This window comes from Corvus kubaryi, unplaced genomic scaffold (assembly GCF_017639235.1).
Source record: "Corvus kubaryi isolate FWS band 111438036 unplaced genomic scaffold, C.kubaryi_AGA036_p1.0 37361, whole genome shotgun sequence".
In the NCBI taxonomy this organism is placed as follows: Eukaryota; Metazoa; Chordata; class Aves; order Passeriformes; family Corvidae; genus Corvus; species Corvus kubaryi.
Window position 1 is genome coordinate 217,201 of NW_024581118.1, and position 23,565 is coordinate 240,765.

General features: G+C 45.1%; 1 protein-coding gene across 1 annotated transcript in view; it reads left to right on the plus strand.

Moving 5' to 3' along the window:
• LAMC1 (laminin subunit gamma 1) overlaps positions 1–23,565 on the plus strand; it is a 65,708-nt gene continuing 42,143 nt past the window's right edge. The window contains exon 1 of the mRNA XM_042033802.1: positions 1–482. Coding sequence (XP_041889736.1) covers positions 92–482 — 391 coding nt within the window. The 5' untranslated portion in view covers positions 1–91. The remainder of the gene's footprint in view (positions 483–23,565) is intronic.

Sequence of the window (23,565 nt, forward strand, 5' to 3'; positions counted from 1 at the left end):
CGCCGGGCCTCGCCCGTCCAAGCCCGCGGCCGGCGCGGAGCGGCGGCACCTGGCTAGCGAGCGACGTCCCCCGTGCCCCCGCAGCCCCGCCATGGGGGGCGGCGGCGAGCGCCGGGCGCTGTGGCTCTTGGTACTGTGGCTGTGGGTGCCCGCGCGGTGCGGCGGCGCCATGGACGAGTGCGCGGAGGAGCGGAGCGGGCGGGCGCAGCGCTGCATGCCCGAGTTCGTGAACGCGGCGTTCAACGCTACGGTGCTGGCCACGCACACGTGCGGGACGCCGGCCGAGGAGTACTGCGTGCAGACCGGGGTCACCGGTGTCACCCAGTCCTGCCACCTCTGCGACGCCGCCCAGCCACACCTGAGCCACGGTGCCGCCTTCCTCACCGACTACAACAGCCCGGCTGACGCGACCTGGTGGCAGAGCCGCACCATGCTGGCCGGCGTGCAGCACCCCACCGCCGTCAACCTCACCCTGCACCTGGGTAAGGGTGGGGAGGGGACGAGGGCACCAGGGGATGAGTAAGCCCGGGCACCAGCCCAGGCTGGGGGTGACCTGCTGGAGAGCAGCTCTGCAGAGAAGAGCTGGGGGTCCTGGTGTCAACGAGCTGTCCATGAGCCAGGAGCATGCCCGGGGCGCACTGGTGTCCTCGGGTGCATTAGGACAAATATTGTCACCTCTTCCAGGGCTGATCCCGCCCCTGTCCTCAGGCCTAGTGAGGCACATCAGGAATGCTGTGTCCAGGTCTGGGCTCCTCAGGAAAAGAGAGATGTGGAGCTCCTGAAGCAGGTCCAGCGGAGGCTGTGGAGATGATGGAGGGATTTGAGCATCTCTCTCACAAGGAAAGGCTGAAGGAGGTTGGACTGTTCAGCTTAGAGAGGAGATGGCTGAGAGGGGCCCTCATCCCTGTCTGTCCCTGTCTGCAGGTAGGGCTCAGAGGCTGGACGAGGCTCTGCTCCCTGAGATCCAGCAATGGGACAAGAGACCACGGGCAGAAACAGATGCCCAGGAAGTTCCACCCGAACATTACAAAGAACTACTTTCCTGTGCAGTGACCAAGTACTGGAACAGAGACCAGAGAGGGCGTGGAGTCTCCTTCACTGGAGATATTCCAGACCTGTCTGGACACAGCCCTGTGCCATGTGATCTGGGATGACCCTGCTTGAGCAGGGAGGTGGAACCTGATGACCCACTATGGTCTCTTCCAACCTGCCCTATTCTGTGATTCTGCAGGCTGCCTGCACACCGGTGTTGTGGGGCCTTGCCTGGGTGAGTGCCAATAAATAGGCCCCAGGTGGTCTGGTGTTCAGGGGGTGTCAGCAAATCCCTGCTCTGCAGGTCCCCAGCCATGTTCACCAGGTCTAAATCAATGCTGGCTGCACCCCTTGGTTGTGTTGGGATGTCCTCAGCCAGGGGTCTGGCCCTGCTCTGGTTCTTCACCCCTCAGGTGATGGTTTACTCACATCTGCCCAATAGTGCTTGGTATACTTGATTTTCACCATTCTCCAGTGAATATTGCAGGGGTTGCTCCATTGCAGTCTGCATTGGTGGTGCTGTTGGTTTGCGAGAGGAGAAGCTGTGCTGCCAGAGGCAGCTGGAAGTGGAGCAGGTTGCAGTGATCATGTCCCACCCTGTGCACCAGCAATAATAGAGTCATTTAGACTGGAAAAGTACTAGGAAGAAATTCTTCTCTGTGAGGGTGGTGAGGCACTGGCACAGGCTGCCCAGAGAAGGTGTGGATGCCTCATCCCTGAAAGTGTCCAAGACCAGGTTGGACGGGGCTTGGAGCAACCTGGGATAGGTAGGAAGGTGTCCCTGCCCATGGCAGGGCGTGGAATGAGATGAGCCTAAAGTCCCTTCCAACTCAAGCCATTCTATGATTCTGTGAAAAGACCTTTAAGATCAAGTCCAAGCGGTAACCCAACGCAGCCAAGCTCAGGATTGGATTGTGGAGTTTTCCAGATAACAAGCTTGGGATCCAGGTGGGAGATGTTGGTTTGAAAAGTGGCAGGCACGCTGGGAAATCACGGTGTGCAAGGGCACATCTGCTGTGTATCCTCTTACCCCCGGGGCAGCGTTGTCCTTTAATTGCTGGGTGGGTTAGGTGTGTCCACAGCCAGCGTTGCTGCTGAACTGTAACAGCCAGTCAAAAAAAGAAGGGGAATTTTCTGATTAGTTGTCAGTTCTAGAGGTTCCTTTGGTATAAAGTATTTTAGCCTTCACTTTGGTTTGTGGACAAGCTTTTCTTTTCTGTTCATTCACTTATTCAAGCTGTCATGACATGGAGGAAGGGTAATCATTTAGAACTGGAAGACAAGCCAGCCAACAGAAAGTTGAAAACACAATTTATATCCTCATGTCATTAAATCAAGTAAATATTAAAGAAAGCCCCATTTCAGCCATTCACAGCTTCTAATCAAGAGCAGCTGTTTAGCATCAATAACAGTGTAATTCAGTGGAAAAATTGTCAGGGCTTGGAGAGCTGGATCTTGTGAGAGCTCCCACCTGCATTGGTGAGATGGTGTTGATGGCATGGAGTCCTCTGCCAGTGGTCACCTGATGAGCACATCCATGTGCCCCAGAAGCCTGGAGTGCCTCTCTGCCCTAAAGTGTTTCTTTGTGTTTGAAGCTTCAACATAAATATATCACATAAGTGTATCTAATTGTCCCAATAAAGAGAGGTAGTTACTAAGGCCTCTTTATCTTCTTTTCTTTGTACATTTGGAATTTTTATACAGGGCTCCTGGAAAGCTAAGGTTTGATCTCAACTTCTTTTTTAATAAGAATCATTGTAATTCTCATTATCAAGGCAAAACTTATAGACCCATCTGTATTACTGCTATCCTTCGCTTTGCACACTCATATGTATATGGCTGTTCTTTGAAAAACTGTATTTCTGAAGTAACTGGGAGCAGTGTGCTGTGTCCTGGGTTTTGAAGAAATGCACACATTTCTTTGCTGAAAACAACGGCATCTTTGAAATACTGTAGCATTGCAACACTTTCACTTGTGTTCTGGGTTTGTTTGCAGGCTCTTGGAGCTTTGGGAATTTGCTTTACCATGGTTTTTGAGTAGAGTACAACTTGAAAGCAGAAGCTGCCTGGCAGAATTTGATATATTTGAGGGGGTTTTTTGGTCTGATTTTGCCTAGTTAGGTTTTTGGGTGGGGTATTTTTAGTATAAAGCCTATCAGAAGCTTGTTCTGGGCATGGTGGTGGTGGAGAAGTTGGTTTTAAGATGACCAACAGCGAAGCATTAAGCTCTCTGCATGTCTGCTGTGTGACTCTCTGTGTTGCTGAGTTCATGGCAGGTGGAAGAGCTGTTGAATTCTGACAATGCCTTTTTAGCCTGAAATGCCCCAAATTACTCTGCAGCATTGCTCTTCCCTACTTTTGTGAGGTCTTCAAACTATCTTTGAGTGAGCTGCTGGGTGCTGCGTTTGGGTTCTGTGTGCCTGCAGGCACTATGGTCTGTGGGACGCTTAATTATTGACATCACTAAGAGAAAGAGGCAAAGAGCTTGACAAATATTTATGTACTCGGTAGGACATAAAGGCATTCTGGGTCACAAAGCCATTTCATGCAGTTAGTTCTGTGTGGTCTTTGAGGATTAAGCTCTATGCTCACACCCGTATCTTTATTTGATGCTGCAATTGCCTTCATTTCTGAAAGCACTGGTGTCCTGAATGGTTGGTGCTGCTTTGCACCTGGTCAGGACCAGCTGCATCAACTCCGGGTTTCATGCACATGCTGCCCTGTGCTGAGTTTTTTGGCAGTTTGAGATGTCTTGATTAACATCCAGCGATGTTCAGTCCATGTAGAACAGCATTAACATTTCAGAAGGGCCTGCAAAAGGTCAATAAGAACTGCAGGTCTGTTGCCAACATGTGAATGTGGATTTCTTTGAATTTTCTTACAATTTGCAGTTCGAAACAAGTTTAAAAACCTTTAGTTTTGGGACTAGGTGCTGGCACAAAGCCTGATACAGAAAAATACAGCAGAGATCTCTACTACTGAGTTAAGGGCTCAGATCCTGGGAGTGTTTGGAGATGAGATCTGTGTCCAGAAGTTAGGGTGCTCCCTGCAGAGAGGGGTATTGGGGTAATTACCACTCTCTGCACCAGGAACATCTGGAGGCTATTTTTCTTTGTATGAGCAGGTATTAAGACCCCCTAAGTAAGAGGCTTGGAGACATTAATTTGCAGCTGTAAGTCAGGAGAAGGGGGAGCTGAACCTGTTCACAGGGTGGTGTCTGGATAGTTAGGTTAGTGAGTGAGAGGAGGGGAGAGCACTGCTGTGTCCTTTCTGACACTTTTCTTAGAAGTATCACTTGGCTTCCCCCATTTTCCATTTCCTCAGAATTATTACTGATTTAGACTTGACCCAGCCAGTCTTCTTTTTTTTCTTCCAACACTTCTCTCCCACTATGTTCCCATATATTCCCAAAATAAGGAACTTTGGGGCAGCGGTGCCAGCTTTCAAATAGAAGATGGAAGCCAAGGCCTTGCAGTGTGTTGTTTTTTGAAGCTAGGGTGTCACATTATTTTTACAGTGTTGTACAGTATTTTTACTGTGCTGTTTGCTTGTCCTGGGAGCATTGGGATAGTTCTGGCATCTCCCCAGTGCTTTGTGTACATACGCTTGAGCACAGCATTGCTGTTCACACCCCTGACACACAGAAACAACACTGTGTGTTAAAGATGCTCCCTTGGACACTGGAAGAAGGGGAAAAGAGACAGCATGGAGGTACATGGAGTATTTTTGGTGCTGGGTGCTCTTGCTGGGGCAAAGGTTTGCATTTTTTCAGATGTCATATAATTTTTCAAAGCAGACTCTCACCTTTTCTTCTGCAGCTCTAATTTCCTTGTGCTTTTTGTTGTTTCTACACCTTTTTTATCCACTTTTACGTGTGCCTTTGCATTCCCTTCCCAAGCAGCTTTGATAGAGCCACCTCTCATTTTTCCCTACCACTTTTACTTTCTGGTCAGATCTGCTTGATTTCAGCTATTATGATCCCAGTGTTTTGTTCCTGAGACAAAGAGGCAGCCTCCTCAGCATGCTGGTGGCTGTTCTGTGGTGGGGTGACTCCATCTCCAGTGAGAGCAGCTGTACTTCTATCAGCAGCCTGTGAGCTCATAGCAGTCCAGTCTGGCGTTCCTGGAGTGGGAGACTGTCCGCTGCATCTCAGCAGGGATGGTGTCCAGATGTGCTTGACCGATGATGCTGGTGGCCTCAGCTATGAATTTAGGACTATCTGGAAGGCAGAAAAGACCAATTCCTCCCTCTTCTGTCATTGCCTCAGAAGAGGAGGCGGTGTTCAGTACTGGAAGCAGCCCTCTTGTAGGCTGCCTTTCAGCGAGAGATAAAATTGCTGGTTGCCTTGGTTAAAAACATGTTGGCTCCTGAAATCCTTGCTATAGATGGGCCTGGAAACTCATGTCACCAAGCTGGATGGTGTCTTGTGTATATAAAATAAAGAAAAACTTGCAAAAGCTGTTGGTTGCTGAAGAAATTAATTGCCCTTCTCCCTCACCTCCCCCTTTTCTACCCACTCAGTCCTTTATTTGGCTCTGAGGAGAGCGATGATGCTTGGTTATATATACTTTGTTGGCAAAGCATGGTTTGGGGCATCACTGCCATTTGAAGGCATTTACAAGGAAACCCAGGCGAGTTGCCAGTTCTTGTGCTCAGCCCTGGCTTCATTAGCCTGTTGGTTTTAGCAGACAAGGTTTTTTTGAGTTAGTACAGAAAACCAGTGGCTTTTTTTCAGAAGGGAGAGCTATAAAATGTGACTTAAATCAAGTAGGTAGTCTATACCACTGGGATGCAGTTGCTCTGTTTTATTCAGTGCAGTGATGCCCTCAGTTTGCCAGTTATCCCATTAAAACTTTATGAGGCTGCGGTTTGCTGCTTTCCTTAGGGAACCACTGTGGTAAAACCAAATGCAAGCAAGCAGGGTGTATGCACATGAAGCTTTGCCTAGCATAGCTGCAATTTAAAAACTCAGAGAGTGGTAATTAAGGCTTTGGGAGAGCATTTCCGGCTCCAAGGCCAGTGTTCAGGGTGTGTCGGGAGCCTGGGCTTTGCTGCGGTATTTGTGGAGCCCTGGGGGAGATGTTATTTTAGTTGGTCTCACAAAGGCTTGATTTACATTTTGCAGGTTTCAACACGAGTACTGAAGAGATCAGGGCTTTTAATGGCCAGCAGTTGTTCCATGCAGTTATATAAAGGTATCACTTCCTGTGTACACTTTAAATTCCTAGTTTTTTCTCCTACTCTGTCTTGGGATGCTGATGCCACGGTATGATGCCTTTGGGAATACTGTACATGGCAGAGCACTTATTTTGGAGGGTGGGGAGAGCTGGAACTGTGTGATATTTTGCTGCAAAACCAACTGCTATTTGTGGTTCTTGCCCTGAGTTGGTAGAAGAATTAATCGCAGGTTTTCACACACTTAAACAGTTCCTTTTGTAGGTTTAAACCTTTGAAACTGCTGCTCAGAATTGTTAGCATGGTGAAAAGCTTCTGGCTTATTAGGTGGCATTTCTCTTGCAGCCCGAGGCTTTGGAAGGCTCTTGTGGCCTCTCTGAGTCTGCAAGTGAAAATCCCAGGCTGCCACTTCCCATGGAAATGAAAAATGGGATTGCTCTGCAAACACTTAGAGAATTTCCAGTGCAGATGGATGGGATGGGAAACTTGGATCTTGGGTTCAGTGTAATTCTTAAAAACTGGACTGTGAGCACTATCCTTAATCTTACCACCTTTGTTTGGCTGAGACCTCCTACTTGTGTCCTGGGACCCTAATTCAATGCTCACCGTCACTGGTGAGGCCATGCTGAGTGATTTTACTGTCTGGCTCCATGTTCTTCCCATAGATTAACTGGGATATGGGGTCTGGCATGTTAAACGTCACATCTAAAGTCACCATCTCTGGTCCGTAATAACCGTTGGAGGCTCAGCCTCAGCTGCTGTTCCCCATGTAAGCTCCAGCCTGCGAAGAACCATTCCAGCCTGCCGTTACACATCTCTTAACCATAAGATCTTGCTTATTGGTGGCTACTATGGTATGTTTTGATCGGAAAATAACATGAGTTTCATAGTTTTCCAATAAATTGCAGAAATCTTGCTGGGTCTGTTGTCCCACCACACAGAAAGGAATATGTTTTTCCCCCTCCAGATACAGCATAGCCCTATGTGTCTCTAATCAAGCTTTACAGCCTTTAAGTCAAGGATGATTGTGGCTGCTTGTGTTGAGGACATCACTAACTGTGTTTGAAACTCTTTGTAATATTAGGATGATCTCTTAGCCATTTCCAAAGGATGTACTAGGGATTGCTCTCGTTGTCCACAATATTCCATTGGTAACATCAGGTTTTTAGCAGTGTGCTGGTGATGTTGGTTGTCACATCAGCATTGATGAGAGCTTCATGACAGCTGCTGACAAACCAGCTACGCCATGAGATTAGAGAGCTGTTGCTAGTAGACATGTGCACTTGTCAAACAGGACAAGGAATACTGAGAGGAGAAGTTGCCTTTTGTAGCCTGCCAGACTAAAGGTGAAAGCTGCTGGTAGCCTTGGTGGGCTTTTAGGTATTTTGAGGTAAAACACGATCATTTCTAGGAATTTCTCTCATGTAGGAGCTTGGAAAATGGTGAAAACTCATCAGCTGTAAAAGGATCTGAAATAATAAGGTAATTTTATTTAAATTTAAAGAAAGCCTCAGTCTTTTTTTCTACCAGCCCAGCCCTATTTGAGACATCTTTCATCAAAAAACCCCAAATCCCCACCAACTCCCTCATCTATTATTCAGTGGTCTTCAGCATTCTGTTTTGCAGCTGGGTGGCAAAGCACTTTTTGTTTCCATGCTTCTACTTGTTTTAGATATTCCAGTGTGATAGTCATCAAAGAGCTGTTTCCAGTGGTAATCATTCCTGCAGTTCTGACACAACACAGCTGTGTTCGGCAATGGAGAATTTCAGGATTTCCTCTTTTAGAAATAGTATCCAAAACCTATTATTGGACTTTTTTTTTTTTCCACTGGTAGGTAAGCTAGTACCATCTTGTACATGGGAGGTACATTTCCAGGGAGCTTGAGGGCTTATTTGTACAGTTGCCTGGGGGTTTGGTGTTTTTGTGGGGGAAGGGGAAGACTTCTAAGGTGTTTGTGGAGATTGAGAACTTGAAAAGACCCAGGGTTTGTGGGTTCTTGGCTCAGCTTTCTGCAGTGTTCTCATTTCTGCTATAGACTTTGGTGTGCTTGAAGAACTGTTTATCTGACTTGGCTTTGTAGTGGATCCTGTGTTTTATAGGAGAACAAGGTAAAAGGCTATTTCATCCTCAGGGGCTTGAGATGCTCCTGTGGGAAGGCCAGGGTGCAGAATTGTTGAATGGCTTCAGGAGTGGCACCTGGCCTGAAATGGAAAGGAGGCAGACCTGACCCTTACATTGCTCTTAACTCTCTGTAATGGAATGATCACCTCTTAAAAAAACCACCCCAAAGTCCTTTAAACCTACCAAATACTAAAACCTGCTTGATAACAGAGATCATTCAGCACATGTGTGTTCAAGTAGGCACTGGCTGGCTGCACATGGTAGCCCTTGGATTCCCCGTGAGTTGCCTGCAATGCTCATTCTTTTGGGTGCTCCAAGGCTGAGGGAGCGCTGTGGAGTTTGGGCTTGGCACCAGCCCAGTTCTAAGCACTCTGCTTTCTTCTTGCAAGTTTTTTTTCAAAGTCTGCTTTATAGCTCAACTTACTTGGTATCAGAAAAGACCTTGTTCCTACCTCAGTGAACAGCTACTTGTGCAGCATGTTGCACTTGGGCCGGTTTGGTTTATTTTGGTGGGGGGAAAATAGCAGGGTTGCTCAACAGGTTGTTTTTTAACTTTTAAAAAAATATATTCTTTCCCTTCCCTGTATACTTTGTTTCAGGAAGGTGAATCCTTCTTATCTTTGAATTAAAAGATAACGTGTCTTGGAGTCTTTTTACTGAAATGGTTGCATTGAACCTCTTCAAGAGGGATAAAGGGGCTGTTTGCTTGGTGCTTTCTTATACTGTATTTACAGTGTTGTGGACTATAAGTCACGTGCTTTGAAAGGCTCAGTTTGTGTTGGGCATATCTCTTACTGAGTTTAGTGGAATGAAAAATCAGTCCCTTCTGGAAAAAGTACTATAATGCTTCTTGATGTCAGTTTTAAGTGGGACTGTTTGACTGAGAGAAAAGAAAATGTTTTTGTCCTGGGGCCTGTGTGGTCAGCTCTGATTATGATGATTATTTATAGTCCTTTCATCTGCAGTCCTTTGCATGCTCCCATCTGGTGGGATACTGCAATGGGATTTTCTTCCCAGCAGCTTGCCGGGCTGGCCCCTGGGGAGTAGCCCTGGTGAGGCTGCCCTGCCTGCTGCCCTTGCCTCTCAGCTTTTGAAAAAATGTGGGTTATTTGTGGGGATCCAGCGTGTCTCCCTCTGTCCTGCTCCTGGCTGTGGCTGTTGAGGTGCTGGGCTTGGCCCAGCAACCTCCTTTTACTGTGTGACAGCAGCTGATGCTTCCCTTCCAGCTGCTGCTTCCTCTGCTTTTGCTGGCTGCCTTCCTGGGTCTCATGGCTCCTGCTATCCTGGCTGAAGTTACATAGCACAAGGGATTTCTCAACACTGAATCTACTTGATGAACTTGTTAAGAAGCTGTTGCTGAAGTCTGTGGTCCTTCAAAGCTTGCAGATCCTCCTACTTGATTTACTTGTGTTTTCTGTCCCCCTTCTCCCTTTCTTCTTCCTGAAGCTCCTTGCAGTCTTCTCGGGCTTCCCCTCCCTCCCACTCCTGTTTTCCTGGTACTGAGATGTTCCTGAGCTGTGCAGTTTGGGAAGGTTACCCCCTTCCTGGGATGAGGTTATTTAGCTGAGATCTCCCACAGTTCTAGTCCTGGCAGCAGCCTTGGCCTGCCTGGGTAGCATTGCCACTGCCCTTGTACACTCACTGCTTTATACATGTGTACAGACAAGGTGCTAGTGGCTTCATTTTGGTCAGACTCAGAAATACAATGCAAGTTCAAAATCCTTAAATGCTCGGTATTATTCCGTAGTTTTTCATCTTGCATGTGTTAGGGATTGGGGGGGATGGGAGCCCCTCATCAAAGGGCAGTTACAAGTTTTCGTCAATTGAAGCAATTTTTTTGTCATAAAACCAAGTGTTTGACACTGTTCATTCCCAGCAGGGTTGTGAAGAAGATATTGAAAGGTTGGAGTAAAGAGATTTGGGGCTGCAGGGATGGGGCAGCTGCTGCAGAGCCAGTGCCGCTGCCAGAGTGAAATGTGAACTCTGAATAAAGCAAGGACCCACTATCATCGTGCAATGTCTACTTAATGAAATCTAGTTTTTGCCCTACTTGCCCTCCCTGTCCCTGCCTTGCTCTTCTGGGGTTGCAGGTGGAGCTGGGAGGGTTGCTGGGCACTGGGATGGCTCTTCCGTGCCTTCCATCCGTGTTCTGCAGGCATGAGTTCACTGATTACCGGCATTACACGAGTCAACGCCCTTCTGCTTTATAAGCAGAGTGACTCTGCATGCATCTGTGTGTGCGCTGCCCCTTCCTCACACCCTCCCTCCAAGGGCCGGCCCACATTGCAGGGGGGGTGAGCTGGGCCGGTCCTGGGGCAGCTAAACCCCGTTTCCTTATGGAACAAAGTACGGGTTATTTTGGAAGTAATGATAGAGAGATGAGCTTTTCCAAATGCTTCGTAGCACTTCTAGGAAATAAGGGCCTTTTTTACTGCTAGCAACTTAAGATGTATTTTCTCTGCCACAGATTTCCTTGTAGCTGTATTTTCCTGTACTTCTGTTCCTTGTAAGATGTAGGAGGTGTGTCAGGAGAAGCCAACAGCTTTTTTGGGAGATGCTGGAAAGGCTGTGAATCATGAACTTGGGGCACCCCTTTGCACCCCGGGTTGGTTCTCTCAGTTCCCTGGCAGACTGCCACCAGTTTTTGAGTACGGAGAACACAGTTTCATAAAAAAATAATCCAGGAGGCACTCTTAGAAGATCTTTAATTTGATATCCAGTGATACATTTAGAGCTTTCTAGGAAAATGCATTTGTCTGTGGCTCTGAAAGTACGTGGGTAGCCCTGGGAAAGAATATCACAAGACTCCCAAAGCCAGGTTTGTTGCCTTTCTGTGCTTTGATTTTTTGCAAGTTCAAGCAAAAACGTGGTAGTAACATGTTTTTTAATGACAAAGTCATGTTTTACTTATAATTCATAGTACCATGGTGTTGAAAATTGCTTGGGGCAGCTATGGTGCAGTTGTGGCACTGGCAGCTCATGAGCACCGCAGTCACCAGCAGAGACTGAGAACTTTGGGTACAGACTTTGTAAAAACTCTTGTGTCAGGGGAGGCACTGGGCTAGTTTTCTGGTGCACTTGAAGCAGTTTGCTCTGGTTTTGTTGTAGTTACTCAGCAATTTAATGGTTAATTAATCAAGGATTTGGATATGCAGTTAGAACAGTGCTGTGGTCTGACACCGATCTCTGCCTGGACAGTGTCACTAACTATTATGTGGAAAAGGTTAAAAATGTTCATAAGAATCTCAGTTCTTCCTGTTGTGAAACCTTGGACTGAATATGTCTCCTCGTTAATTTGCCTGTGAATTTATCACCTTTTTCATGTCAGCCATTCAGTCTGTTTTGTAACTTCAGGGCTGTGGTATGTTCTTTTGTGAACAGCATGTTAGAACATTAACATGCTGCTTGCGTGGGTGGGAGAGACCCTGTTTTCCAGCCTTTCTGTCCTACAAATCCTGATTTTCTTTATTGCTATCACTCAGAAAAAGTCAAAGTTGACTTGAAAACAGTGGGAGGGAATGAAGTGTTTTGAAAGGATGGTCCCATGGATGGGAGTGGTATTGAATGCCGGGGTACAGAGAGCTGTTGTGGGAAGAGAGGTGGTTCAGCCAAAGGGATAGAATTTGGAGTTGCTAATCTGTGTCATTAGTGCTGTGTACCAGAAAGTTTGAATTGTGCCTGGCTAAATCTAATGAGACTTTGAAATTCACAGCAGTGCTGGCAGCCCCGCTGGTGTTTGTCCTTCTTGCAAACAAACAGCTGCTTGGACCAGGCATTCCCAGTGCTCAGCACCCCACTGCTTCCTGAGGCCCCCTGAAGAAAGCTGCTCTTGGTTTTGGGGAAACCGCAGGAGACCAGTGGGAAGAAACCTCAAGGAAATGAGTTGGTGTTGCCACTGGACCCATGGAGGATGTGAAAGCATGAGAGTTTTATTCACACCTCTACTCTCTGTGTGTGATTAGTGTAACAGGGTAAAACGTTCTCTGTCATGCCCCTCTGAGGAGTGACACAGGTGCTGGCTTGCTTGAAAAATTTGCTGGTCTGAAATGAGTCTGAAATGTGAATGGAGAAATTGAGTGTGTGTTCCTGTAGCAGTCTCTGGTCTTGCTTTGTTCAGGTACCTGTGCTCAAGGGAAGCTTATTTTAAAGCATACAGTTGAAATCTATCAACTTTTGCTTTTCTCCTGCTGATGTCTTAAAGCTGACTTTCAGCAGAGGTAACTCTCCAGAAATGGTAATGGATGGCAAAAGGTTTTGGCTGGAAAGTAGGCATGGAGCCTGTTAAAGGTGTCTTATGTGTAGCAGTTCCTCATCAACTTACATGATGTTTGTCTGCCCTTGGGAAAGAAGTGGCGGTTGCTTTAGTGGTACTACGAGGTATCTTGTCAGGTGAAAAAAGAGCAGCCTCAAAACCAAGTAAGTAAAAAAATCTGTGGTGGCTTTCTGCCTGTCCTGCTTCCTGAGGTAGATAATGAAACCACTTCCTTATTCTTGCGTCTCCCTGCAGAGAAGAAAGCCTTTAGGACAAGTGATGGTTTGTGGAGTGGAACATCATATGCTTTTTGTCATAGAGGTAATGGTTAATTAATGAAGTTATAATAGTGGAGGTTTGTTTTGAAGTGTAAACAAGCATTGGTAGTTAAAGGAGTTCATAACTCCTAGGTCTGTGTGCTTTGTTTGCATCCTTTAGAAAGGCGTGTTTAAAGATTTCAAAGGGGAAGATTCTTATCCTATTGGAAAAGATTACTGGTCATTCTGAATCAGTAATTAAAAAAGGATTAATAAATAATTGGTAAGGGATTCCTGGAACATCATTACTGTGCCTAAAGAACACACACTACTTTTTTTGATGTATGTTACCAAGGTAAAACAATCAAATCATCATTAAACTTCTTCATTTCAATACTTAGTGGGAACTAATAAGAAAGGTGGGGACAGACCTTTTAACAAGGCCTATAGTGATAGGACAAAGGGTGATGTTTTTAAACTAAAATAGGGTTGATTCAGACTAGGTATAAGGATTAAATGAGGGTGGTAAACCAGTGGAACAGGTTACCCAGAGAGGTGGTGGATGCCCTATCCTTGGAAACATTCAAGGCCAGGTTGGATGGGGCTCTGAGCCATGTGCTCTAGTTGCAGATGTCCCTGCTTGTTGAAGGGGGTTGGACTGGGTGGCCTTTAAAGATCTCTTCCAACCCAAACCATTCTATAATTCTCCAGAATGAAGTATAAGCCATAAGGATGAGCTGGTGGAAACTTGAGTTTTCTGTCAGGAGCTGCTCCAAGACTTGCCATGTAACTCTGTACTGTATCTCCAGACCATTTTTGTCCTACACATCTCCTGCTTCCCCTCTCTTCTTTCACCACCCAAGGCTTTCATGCTGACATTCATGCTTTGTGTTCAGTTGCTGTGACAACGGAGTGCAAGCCAGAAGCATTTTGTGTGCATGAATCGTGCAGAATAGCTGTTCTGGGGCTCAGTGGGGTGCTTGAAATCTGGGCAGCAGGGAATGAAGGTGTGGCCTCACATCCCCTCAAGGTATACTGCTGTCTCTCAGCCCTGCCCACTTATTGCAGCTGGGGGCAAGGAACCACGAAGCCCTTGGCTGGTTGGATCAGTTTGCATGCTTAAGTGCCAGCAGTTAATTTGATGGAAAGATAACCTTTTGGTGGCCTTGGTGATACTGAGGTGTGCCTGGGGCCATGTAAGCGCTGGCTGGTGGGAAAGAGGCACCAGGATGCACAGCCCAGGGACAGGGGACAGACTTACACTAGTTGCAGCCAATTCTGAAAACATCCTAAAACTTTCTTTAGAAGGACCCTTGTGATGAAAATTAGGAAGAAATTCCTCCCTGTGATGGTGGTGTGGCCCTGGCACAGGCCGCCCTGAGAAGCTGTGGCTGCCCCATCCCTGGAAGTGTCCAGGGCCAGGTTGGACGAGGCTTGGAGCAAGCTGGGATAGTGGAAGTGTTCCTGCCCATGGCAGAGGGTGGAACAAGCTTTAAGGTCCCTTCCAACTGAAACAATTCTGAGATTCTCTGATGTTGCGACAAACTCAAAAGTGTGGACTTTGGATTATGAGAAGCTACTGTGAGCTTTCAAAACTCAGACTTCTGTAAAAGGAAGGAAACAAGCAATTTGAAATTTCCACTTTTATGGCTTGCACATGGAAGCAGCTCATTAGGTGAAGCAAGAAAGAAGAGAAAAAGGTTGAGAGAGATCAGGTAACATTTCTGGGGGAGGGCTTTCATAGAAAAGACATTAATATCTGTGTTTAAGTTAAAAAACTGAATTCTTGTAGAATTTTACTTTATGCAAAACCTCTTTATTTGGAGATTGAGCTGTCCTAGCTTGTTTTAGCTGACTTTGTATAAGGAGTAATAATGAGGTATGTTTTTTTTAAATTAATAACCCACTAAATGGGCAAAGTGATCTTTATGCATTTGCTTGACTAGCCTGGGAGTAGATTGAAGGGCAACAGATTGACCTAGACTAGAAAAATGACTTGATAGATGGTCCACTTGTTTGTCTTTTTAAAGCTTTTCATCACAAAGAGCTATTAAAAAAATAATGTGAAAGTAAATATTTCCCATAAATGATGCTGAAGATGGAGATAGTGTGTTCCAATGCAATTAAAATTATAGGCTTACTCATTTTAGAATTAGTAACACCGTAATAACTTGCTTTTCTGTTTGTGGGTTCAAAGTTCTCATAGTGATGGATGAGATAAAGTCCATGAAGGAGTTTTGTGCCTCTGATATTCATTGCATATCTAAGAGTTAAACATAAGGAGAGAGGGAGGCTGAAGTGATTTGGGTTAATTGCTAAAGCAGCTCTTGCTGTTGCATCAGTGTTTCTTTCTTTTCATCTCTTAGGAAGCTTTTTAACAAAAGTCGGCATATGTGTCTCCTAGGAGGAGATTTCCTTGCAAGTAAGCTGCCACCTGTACAGTGCTGCTCTTCAAGCAAACAGAGACAACCAATGAATGGTGATAGATCTTTGCAGTTAATAGTTATAAAAATGGTAATGCCTTCTGATTTTGGGGACAAAAAGACTATTCTTTAATCCTGCAAATGAACTGTATTTATTGGTCCTAGGGAGAGGGTTGAGGTTTTTTATGCAACTTTCACCTACTTGCTTAATCTTCTGGGTGCCTGGAGGAATGGAAAACAAATTTAGCGTACTTGAGGGCTTTTCTTACTGAGGTCTCCCTTTAGTGCATGTCCTGCCCACACAGAGCTAAAGATGAGCAAGAAAACCCCCAGAGCAATGCATTTTTCCATGGGTATGCAACAGTTCCTGCCCAGTCAACTCTTGCTGGAAAGATTCAGTCCATCTGCTGACCTGGAGCTGCCTCTGATGTGCTGGGAAGAGGTACTGGGATCACTGATGGGGTGTTCAGGTTGTGGGGGTGCTTGTGTAGCATGTGCACCAAGGACATTTCTAGTTTATTTCTGCTTGGAAGCAGAGCATGTGGACAGATGCTCTTTCATCAGATCAGAGAAAGCTCCTTTGCAAGGCCAGGCACAGCATTGTAGTGCAACTTCATGTTTCCCTCTTGCTCACATTTGGGGGAAAGGTGGTGAAGGGTCAGCTCCCTCCTCCCCAGATAATGCTTGAAAGCTGTCCAGAGTGGGCTTAGTTTCAAACGCAATGTGAAGTCACTGTGATACGTAAGCTGCAGAGTCTTGCTGGGGCTTTTGGAGTGCTGAGCCCTTCCTTCCTCCTAGGAGAGACTGAAAATCCTCTGGTTCTTTTTATTTTTGATGCTGAATGCATCGTTACCTCCCAAGGCAGTGAGTTTGTGACTGCTCTGGAGCAGGGTGTCTCCAGCTGCAGCACAAGCTGAATCCTGCCAGCAAGGCAAGCAAGGGCTTGTTGGCTAAAGATAGTGTGCACACATGTACACAGGCCAGGGGCGTTAAAGAGCTCTGCAAGCACTCTGATTTACAGTCATCCTAGACATCCTCAGGAAAATTAAAGGAACCAGATGCATCCAATAAATAAAGAGCTATTTAAGGTCAGCTTTATCCTTTACAGCACCTATTCTCCATGGCAGCCATACCAGATGACGCTTACTGCATTATATAAGCATATAGTGCACTGACCTCTGCATTGGATTCAATTCCACCATGTGCTGCCAGGTGACCAGGCATCAGTTTTTGGCATCTCTTCTGTCTTTGAGGCCAATATATGTTTGTAATTCAGTAATCCCTGCAACACATTTGGTCTGCCTACGGTTGTGGCTTGTGCTCGTGTTATTTGGGCTGGCCCTGAAAAAAGTTTTGTTCAACTCTCTCTCTCATTTAGTTATACTTCCGTTAGATTTATTAATTAGTTGTCTTTTGCATGGATGGAAAATGTTAAAAATAGAGTGCTCAAGGCAGGGCTATTGTGTTGGTGTTGACAGGTTCACTGAAAGCTGAAGCATGTCTTGTATTTTAAAAAGCACCAGGTTTTGGAAGGAGTTGTGCTCGCTGATGTCCTCTTGACCCCATACTAAGGAGCTGCTTTTCTGAGCGAAGAAGAGACTGTCTCTTGGATAAATTGGGGTTTAGTGTGCTACCATTCACTAGGTTGTGTGATTATTGTAAGTAATGGACTGAGCTTGGGATTTCTGAAGAATTGGGGTTTTTTTCTTGTTGATTGCTGTGCAGGCATATATAAGGGAACAAGGCACAGGTGATGATACAGAGAAAAAATGACAGTGTACTGATCTGTACCATACAGAAAATAAGTTTCTGCAATTTCCTTTTCCCCAGTAGTTGTAACTGCTGTAAAAACCAAATTCTTTGTTTTCAGGACCCCTAACTTTGCTGAGCTTGCCCCAAACTAAAGTCATGCTTTTCAGATGAGAAGGTAAAGGCAGGCAGGACCTTTATTTGGTGGGATTCTTTAACTATGAAGCTGTGTCCCTAAACATAAACCTGAACCACAAGTATCTCTGGCCATTGTGGTTGCAGAGACAAGATTCCAGATGTAAATAGTGCATGGAATGATGGAAAGCAATTTCCTGAGCCTCCCATCTCAAGCTGTTTCCTTTACAGCAGCTGTCAGCTGTTGGTATCTGCATTTTGTCATTGTGGAAATCTTAACAGTGACCACACAGCTTTTATTGTGCTGTATCTGATGGTGTGAGCAGATACACAGGCTTATGTCAGGCTTGTAAGGGCACTTGCCAGGTATTGTCCTGTATCCATCTGTCTGTCTCTTGTGCAGCTGTGAAAGTTACCCGTAACTTGTGTGGAATTGCAATTCTGTGGAAAACTGGGATGTGGAACAAACATAAGGGAAAGGTAACAAGCTGTGGGGTTGCGTGGTTTTTTGTTTGGTTGGTTGGGTTTTTTTGTTAGTCTTCCTAAAATGGTAGGCATAAGGGGAGGTTTTCTGAAGTTCAGGTTTTGGCAACATAGTGATTGCTCCCTTCTGCCTTCCATTGCACTGCACAGCTGTCTTTTTTGCCTCCTCATGTGATGAGGATTCCCCCTGATTTAGTAGGATCATCTAATCTTCCAACTCCCAGCTCAGCAGAGAAGTGTGTATTTTGATAAGGAGCAATTAATGGTGCTTCCTCATCCAGACTCGGAACAATCCCAAAATCAGATAATACTTCATCAGGAGGATGCTCCTTTCCATGCAGCTTTGAAACCTGTGCATCAGATGGTCTTAAAAACTGAATGTGAAAAAACTTGATAAAAAGAACTGGGTTACTTCCTATCGCTTACTGGTTGTGCCTTTGTTCCAAAAGTGCTAAAGTTTGTTGCTTTCTTGGCTGTGATTGGTGTGTGGCAGTGCTGGGGCTCGAGCTGATGCACTGCTCCCTGACTTCACATGGAGCACAGCTAAATGTTTTCAGAGTTAGTGTATAGATGTACTTTCCATCTTCAGAAGTTAATTGTAAAATGATTTAAATTTATCTGGAGATTTTTAGTGGAAGAGTGATGCAGTCCAGCGCCTTAATTGTGTCTCCCCTGATGGGGGAGGCTTTTTAGAGTCTTTGCCAGGAGTCAGAGATGAACGGGACTTTGAGCCTTCTCTTTCTTCTGTAGTTGTTTATTAAGTGTTATCAGCGAAATATGAGCCACTAATGTGACCCAGACATAGCATGAAGTAGAGAATGCAAGAAAAGCCAAATTATCAAGATTACACAGCCTTTTAAAGGTAAATCACCCAATGAAAACTTAAAACGAAAGATATTTTCGCTTTTCTACCAATGTCTAATAAATTGTCTGGTCACACAGACAGGAACTGCGGAATTCTTTATCCAATCATCCCAAACTACTTCTACTACAGAATATAGAGTAGTAGAAGAAGAAGGTCTGGAGAACAACAACAATCCTCCATTTTGATGTTTCTTTGCTTTTATCTACTTACTATATTAGTAAAACCAAAACCTCTAAATTTTTCACTGTGCGACAATCTTACCTAGTATTCTATAACCTAGTTCACACCAGTGTAGATTCTAATTCTTCGCAGAGGGTAGGCAATTTTCTCCATGGATGAAGGTCAAAAACAGTGCTGTCCAGGGGGGTAGAACCCTTCAAAACAGGCAGAGAAATATTCTCTGCCTTCTGGGTTCCCACTGAAGAGCATTCGACTTCCTTTAAAAAAATAGTGGGGACTATAGATTTTTTTTAATGAGAAAGTGCTGTTATGCTGAGGCTTTTTTTGAAGTTCAAATGAGTAGCATGCTTCTGTAAGCTTTTTTTTAAAGCTTCTATCTGTCCTTGTGGTTGTAAGTTATGAAATAGTCACTGTCATAGGTCACAATATTTCTGTGCTAAATTTGGGAATATAACTGGCAGCTTGCTTTTTCCCTGGGAACTTTGTTGTCAGGTTGGTACAGCAGGCTTTAGCTCCTTAGCTTTTAGGGGGAAAGAGGTTTCTTCATTTCATTCCTTTTTCTTTTTTGCTTCCAGTGCATTTCTATTCCACTACCATAGCTGTGGAACACACTGAGACTCGAAGTGGTAGGACTGTTGTAGCCACTTGGTTTTAGTGTTTGTCTTGCCTCTTGTGTCCAAGACTTCCTTTCTTCTTTGTGGTTTCTTGTTGTGTTTTGCCAAACCCCTGTATTTCAGAGCTGATTCCTGGTTGTTGCTTTGTACCAGCCTGGGAATCTCCACATAATTGTTCTTTGCTTTTAGTGTGTGATAGAAGCAAAACTGTGCAGGAGGTGAAAGTGTAGACAGCAATGAAAATCTGTGAAAGAGATCCAGGGGTTTTCCGTGCTTCTTTCCAGCTTTTTGCATATGATTATTTTGCATTTAAAACCCAACAGATAACACTATTTTATTTTTTTTCTCCCTATGGTATTATAGCTAGTCAAAGTTTTTTAAAAGAAAGAAAACTAAGAAAGGCAGACCAGAGATCAGTGCTCTTCACCTGGCTTTGAGTGCCTGCACTTCAACAGCTGCCAAGAATTATATGGCTTCTCCTGCAAAAGTGCAGTAAAAAGCCAAGCTGCTTTTCATGCCTTCCTCTTTTGTTTACTGGTGAATTTCCCAAAATTAAATGCTGCTGGCAAAAGGGATTGCTCAACACATCGAAGTATATGTCCCACTGGGTCTTCAGGTTATCTGCCCTTCAGGCCGAGGCACTGCAGGACACTGAATGACCAGTGGTTGGCTGGGCTGCAACTTCCAGCGGGGGCATGTTGGAGGTGACACGTGGTCCAAGCACAAGCGACCTGGGATGCTCAAGCATGAAATCTATTCAAGGGTACTTCTCTAGTGAAAAGAGTAGAAATGGTACTGGACCAGCCTGAAACCTCAAGGCCAGGTCCATGCTACAAGTAGATGGTGGGTGGAAAACCACCATCTCTGGCTTGGTGCCCAAATTGCATGGTGTTGGAAATTCAAGTGTGCTGCAAAAAGTCCTTTATACACTTTACCTATTCCTGGGCTTTCCCAAGGTGTCATCATTTGGCTGCTGCCAGCACCAGGTTGGACATCTGAACAAAAAAGCACTCAACCCCACACAGACTAGGTTCACTTTATCCATAGTGACATAAGTGCTGTCCCTGATAGCTGGAATACCCCTTCCCAGGTTCATCATGGCCCTCAGAGGCTTGTAGGGTATGTTCCAAGGGTCTGCTCTCCAGCCCAGCTGCCCTGTGACACTCCAGCACGCTGTTGGAAGCTAATAGGCTTTTCATGAAGATTTCTTAAACACGTAGGCATTAAAATTCTCTCTAAAAGCATGGGGAAACAATTAGGGGTAAAACCTAGGAAAGGAACCTGGCTATCCTATTGTTTCTGGGATCTGCAGTTTTCCTGTTTCCTCAGCCAGGCTTTCAAATTTTTGTTCTGCTCTGTAGAAGTAAAGCGCAACCCAAACCAGTATTTAGTTCCTTCTGTTTTTCTTTGTATTCTAGGGACAGCACAGCCCCTTGAAAGGAGGCTTTGCAGAGGTAGAAATTGCCAGGTGCTGATTGTTACTGTGCTTTTCTGCTGGAGACTTGCTGCCTTTGAGGTGAATTAAAATGTTTAAAAAATTTAATTATATAGTTATAAAGTCTTCTATATATGTATGTATTGGGAATTGACATACAGATTCATTGCCTGACCCTGCTCTAAAAAAGTTCCATGGATGATGGAGAAGTAGAAGATTAAATGGACAGATTGAATGTCCTTTAGGGCTGTCTAGTAACTGACCATCAAAATAGCCTTTGCCCCTCTGATCCACTTGGTCTATGTGGATGAGAAGGTTGTGATTTCTTGGGATCGGGGAGTGGCAGGCAGCTCTGAAATTGAGAGTTTTGTCAGCAAGCCGAGATAGCTCGGGGCTCTCAGCTAGATCCTTCCTTCCTAACCTCTTCAGCAGAACATTCTCAGTTAAATGAAGTTTTGCCAAGATAAGCATTCCTACTTAAGAGCAGTATATCACCAGGATTGATTCTGACTTTAAAGCCTTAGGAAGAGAAGTTGGTATGGACACTAGCACGGTAACATTTCTACGCACTTAGTTTTTTAAAGCACAATCTCTGGGTTGCAAAGACAGGGTTTGAAGTTCTTGATCTGAAATGAACTGATAGGGAAAATGCCAGATTATTTTTCTGGAGTGAGAAATGTTTTGTACCTCTACCCAGCCTACTCAGGGGGTGATGCCCCTGGAAGGAGCAAGGTGCTGATCTACAACTGTGATAACTCATTACAGTTTCGTTCCTGAAAAATGTCAGGGACATTCTGTTTCTGTCCCAGGAAAAGAACAGAAACAAACTTCAAAACCTTGGAGGTTGCTATGAAACAGAAGTGTCTTCCCCTTGGCTCTATTTAGAAAGCCTTTAAATATACTCAATGCTGAATTCCCATGCCATTGCTAGTGGGGTACAGTGTCATGTATGGCTGGTAAGTACGTATCTTCTCTTGTCACCAAACATGTCCTTGGTTGTGGATTCACTGAACTACTTCAGGCAGAATTACGGTCCTGTGTGTTGCCTGTCCTGTAGTACTGGTACAGAGGAGGGTGCTTTTCTGCTCCTCTTTTGTGCAGGTGGAGGAAAATAATTTTGATCTTTTAATACTTCAAAAATTTTTGAAAATATACTTATTTTAGAAAATTCAACTTTCCTGCACATAACACTTCTGATTATTTTTTTTTCCTCTCTACAGCTTTCATGGTTTCTTTAAAAGGGTTTCTGATTTCTTAGTGACTTACCTGTGGAAAGCTTGATGCAGTTTGCAGGAAGGACCATGTACCACAGACACTGCCTGTGTACTCGCTGCAAGACCCAACGTCTGGCACTGCCTTTGCATCTGCTGCATGCAGACTTCCTGCAGGGGCAGGTTTGGGTTTGCGGAGCAGAGGTGAGCTGAGGGTTGTGGAGCCAGCAGAGAGGATGCAGAATCTGTTTCCATCTGCAGTGTTCAGCAGCACTTCTGTTCGTTTTGCATAATTTGTGTAAAAATCAGACCTGGGCAATCTATTCTCTGAAGGACAACAGCCCTAATGAGGAAACCTCTCTCTGTGCTGATAAGGCCTTTTGGATCCTTGTGTATACCCAAATGTTTGTCCTCTGTGTGGAGGGCTATGGCAGTGAAGCACGTGGGCCTGCAGCTGTAATGTGCTCTGGCTATGTTACTTGGGCTGGATCCTCTCCCAGGGGTGGGTGTCCTTTTGGTCAGGGGTAGGAGAACCAATGTTGAATTCAGGCCAGGTTACCCAGGGATTTGTCCAATCTCATTCTGAAAACTTTCACGTCCTCTTCCTGATGTTTGTTCATGCAGTGATACAGTAACTCAAATTGGTGTTGATGTCAAGGGCATCTCCCTGTGTAGTTGTGCCTCTTTGGATTTGTACAATTTCTTGTTCACGACAATCATGATTTTCCCGGTAGCAGTCACAAAAGCAGACTGCTGAACCCCTGCTTGTTAAGCATCAATTATAAGGCGACTTTTCAGATTAGGTTGGTTTGGGTGCTTACATCCATGTACCACAGAGATACTGCCTTAAGAAAAAACACTTAAGTGACTGGAAAGAAGAAGGAGAAGTTGAATTGGTGACCTCTCTGCTGGGTCACTTATTTCTGTAACTGACTGCTTGGGAACATCTCATTTAGTGGTTGCACAAAGCATGTGCTAGGCAGGGTTGAGGGATGGTTTGTTGCCCCTGCTGGTCCCCTTGGTGGGATGTGCTTGCTTTGAAGGTCTCTGGACCTGATGTTTCCCTACTTGAAGATTTTGTTGTCAATTTATATTTTCTGCAGAGCTTTGTGCATTCTTTCAAGGAGCAAACACCAAAGTGATGAGTTTCCAACTTCACATTAAGAAATGAGAAGTGTTCTTCTCTTTAGGTGTTCCCTGAACCTGAACCTCAGTTGCAGTAACTGTAGCAGTGAATGAAAGGTATGAATTGTCCTGTTCTCCTGAAAGAGTTATTAAATATCTGAAACATCTGAAAGGCAACAGTGGTATTTGAGCCCTGGAGCAAGGCACTGCTTCTGATGTGGCAGAGACTAGCATGCATGTGAGTGTTGCACAACTGAGTGTTAAGAAAGAGTAGATGGAGTTGACCCTTCTTGTAGGTGAGTGTGATGGAGCAGCTATTGCATCGTGTTACTGGAGCTCGGAAAGACCCTGAGCTGTTCTGAGGTGCCTAAAAAGCCTTTATTCTGAGTCTTTAGAGCTTGGAAGTTTTAAGATGTTTGAAAGTAAAAAGAGGTGGGTAAAAAAAACCTGGAATGAGATTTCCCCTTCAGGCAGTTTAGAAGCCCTCTCCACATCACATCTCCCTGG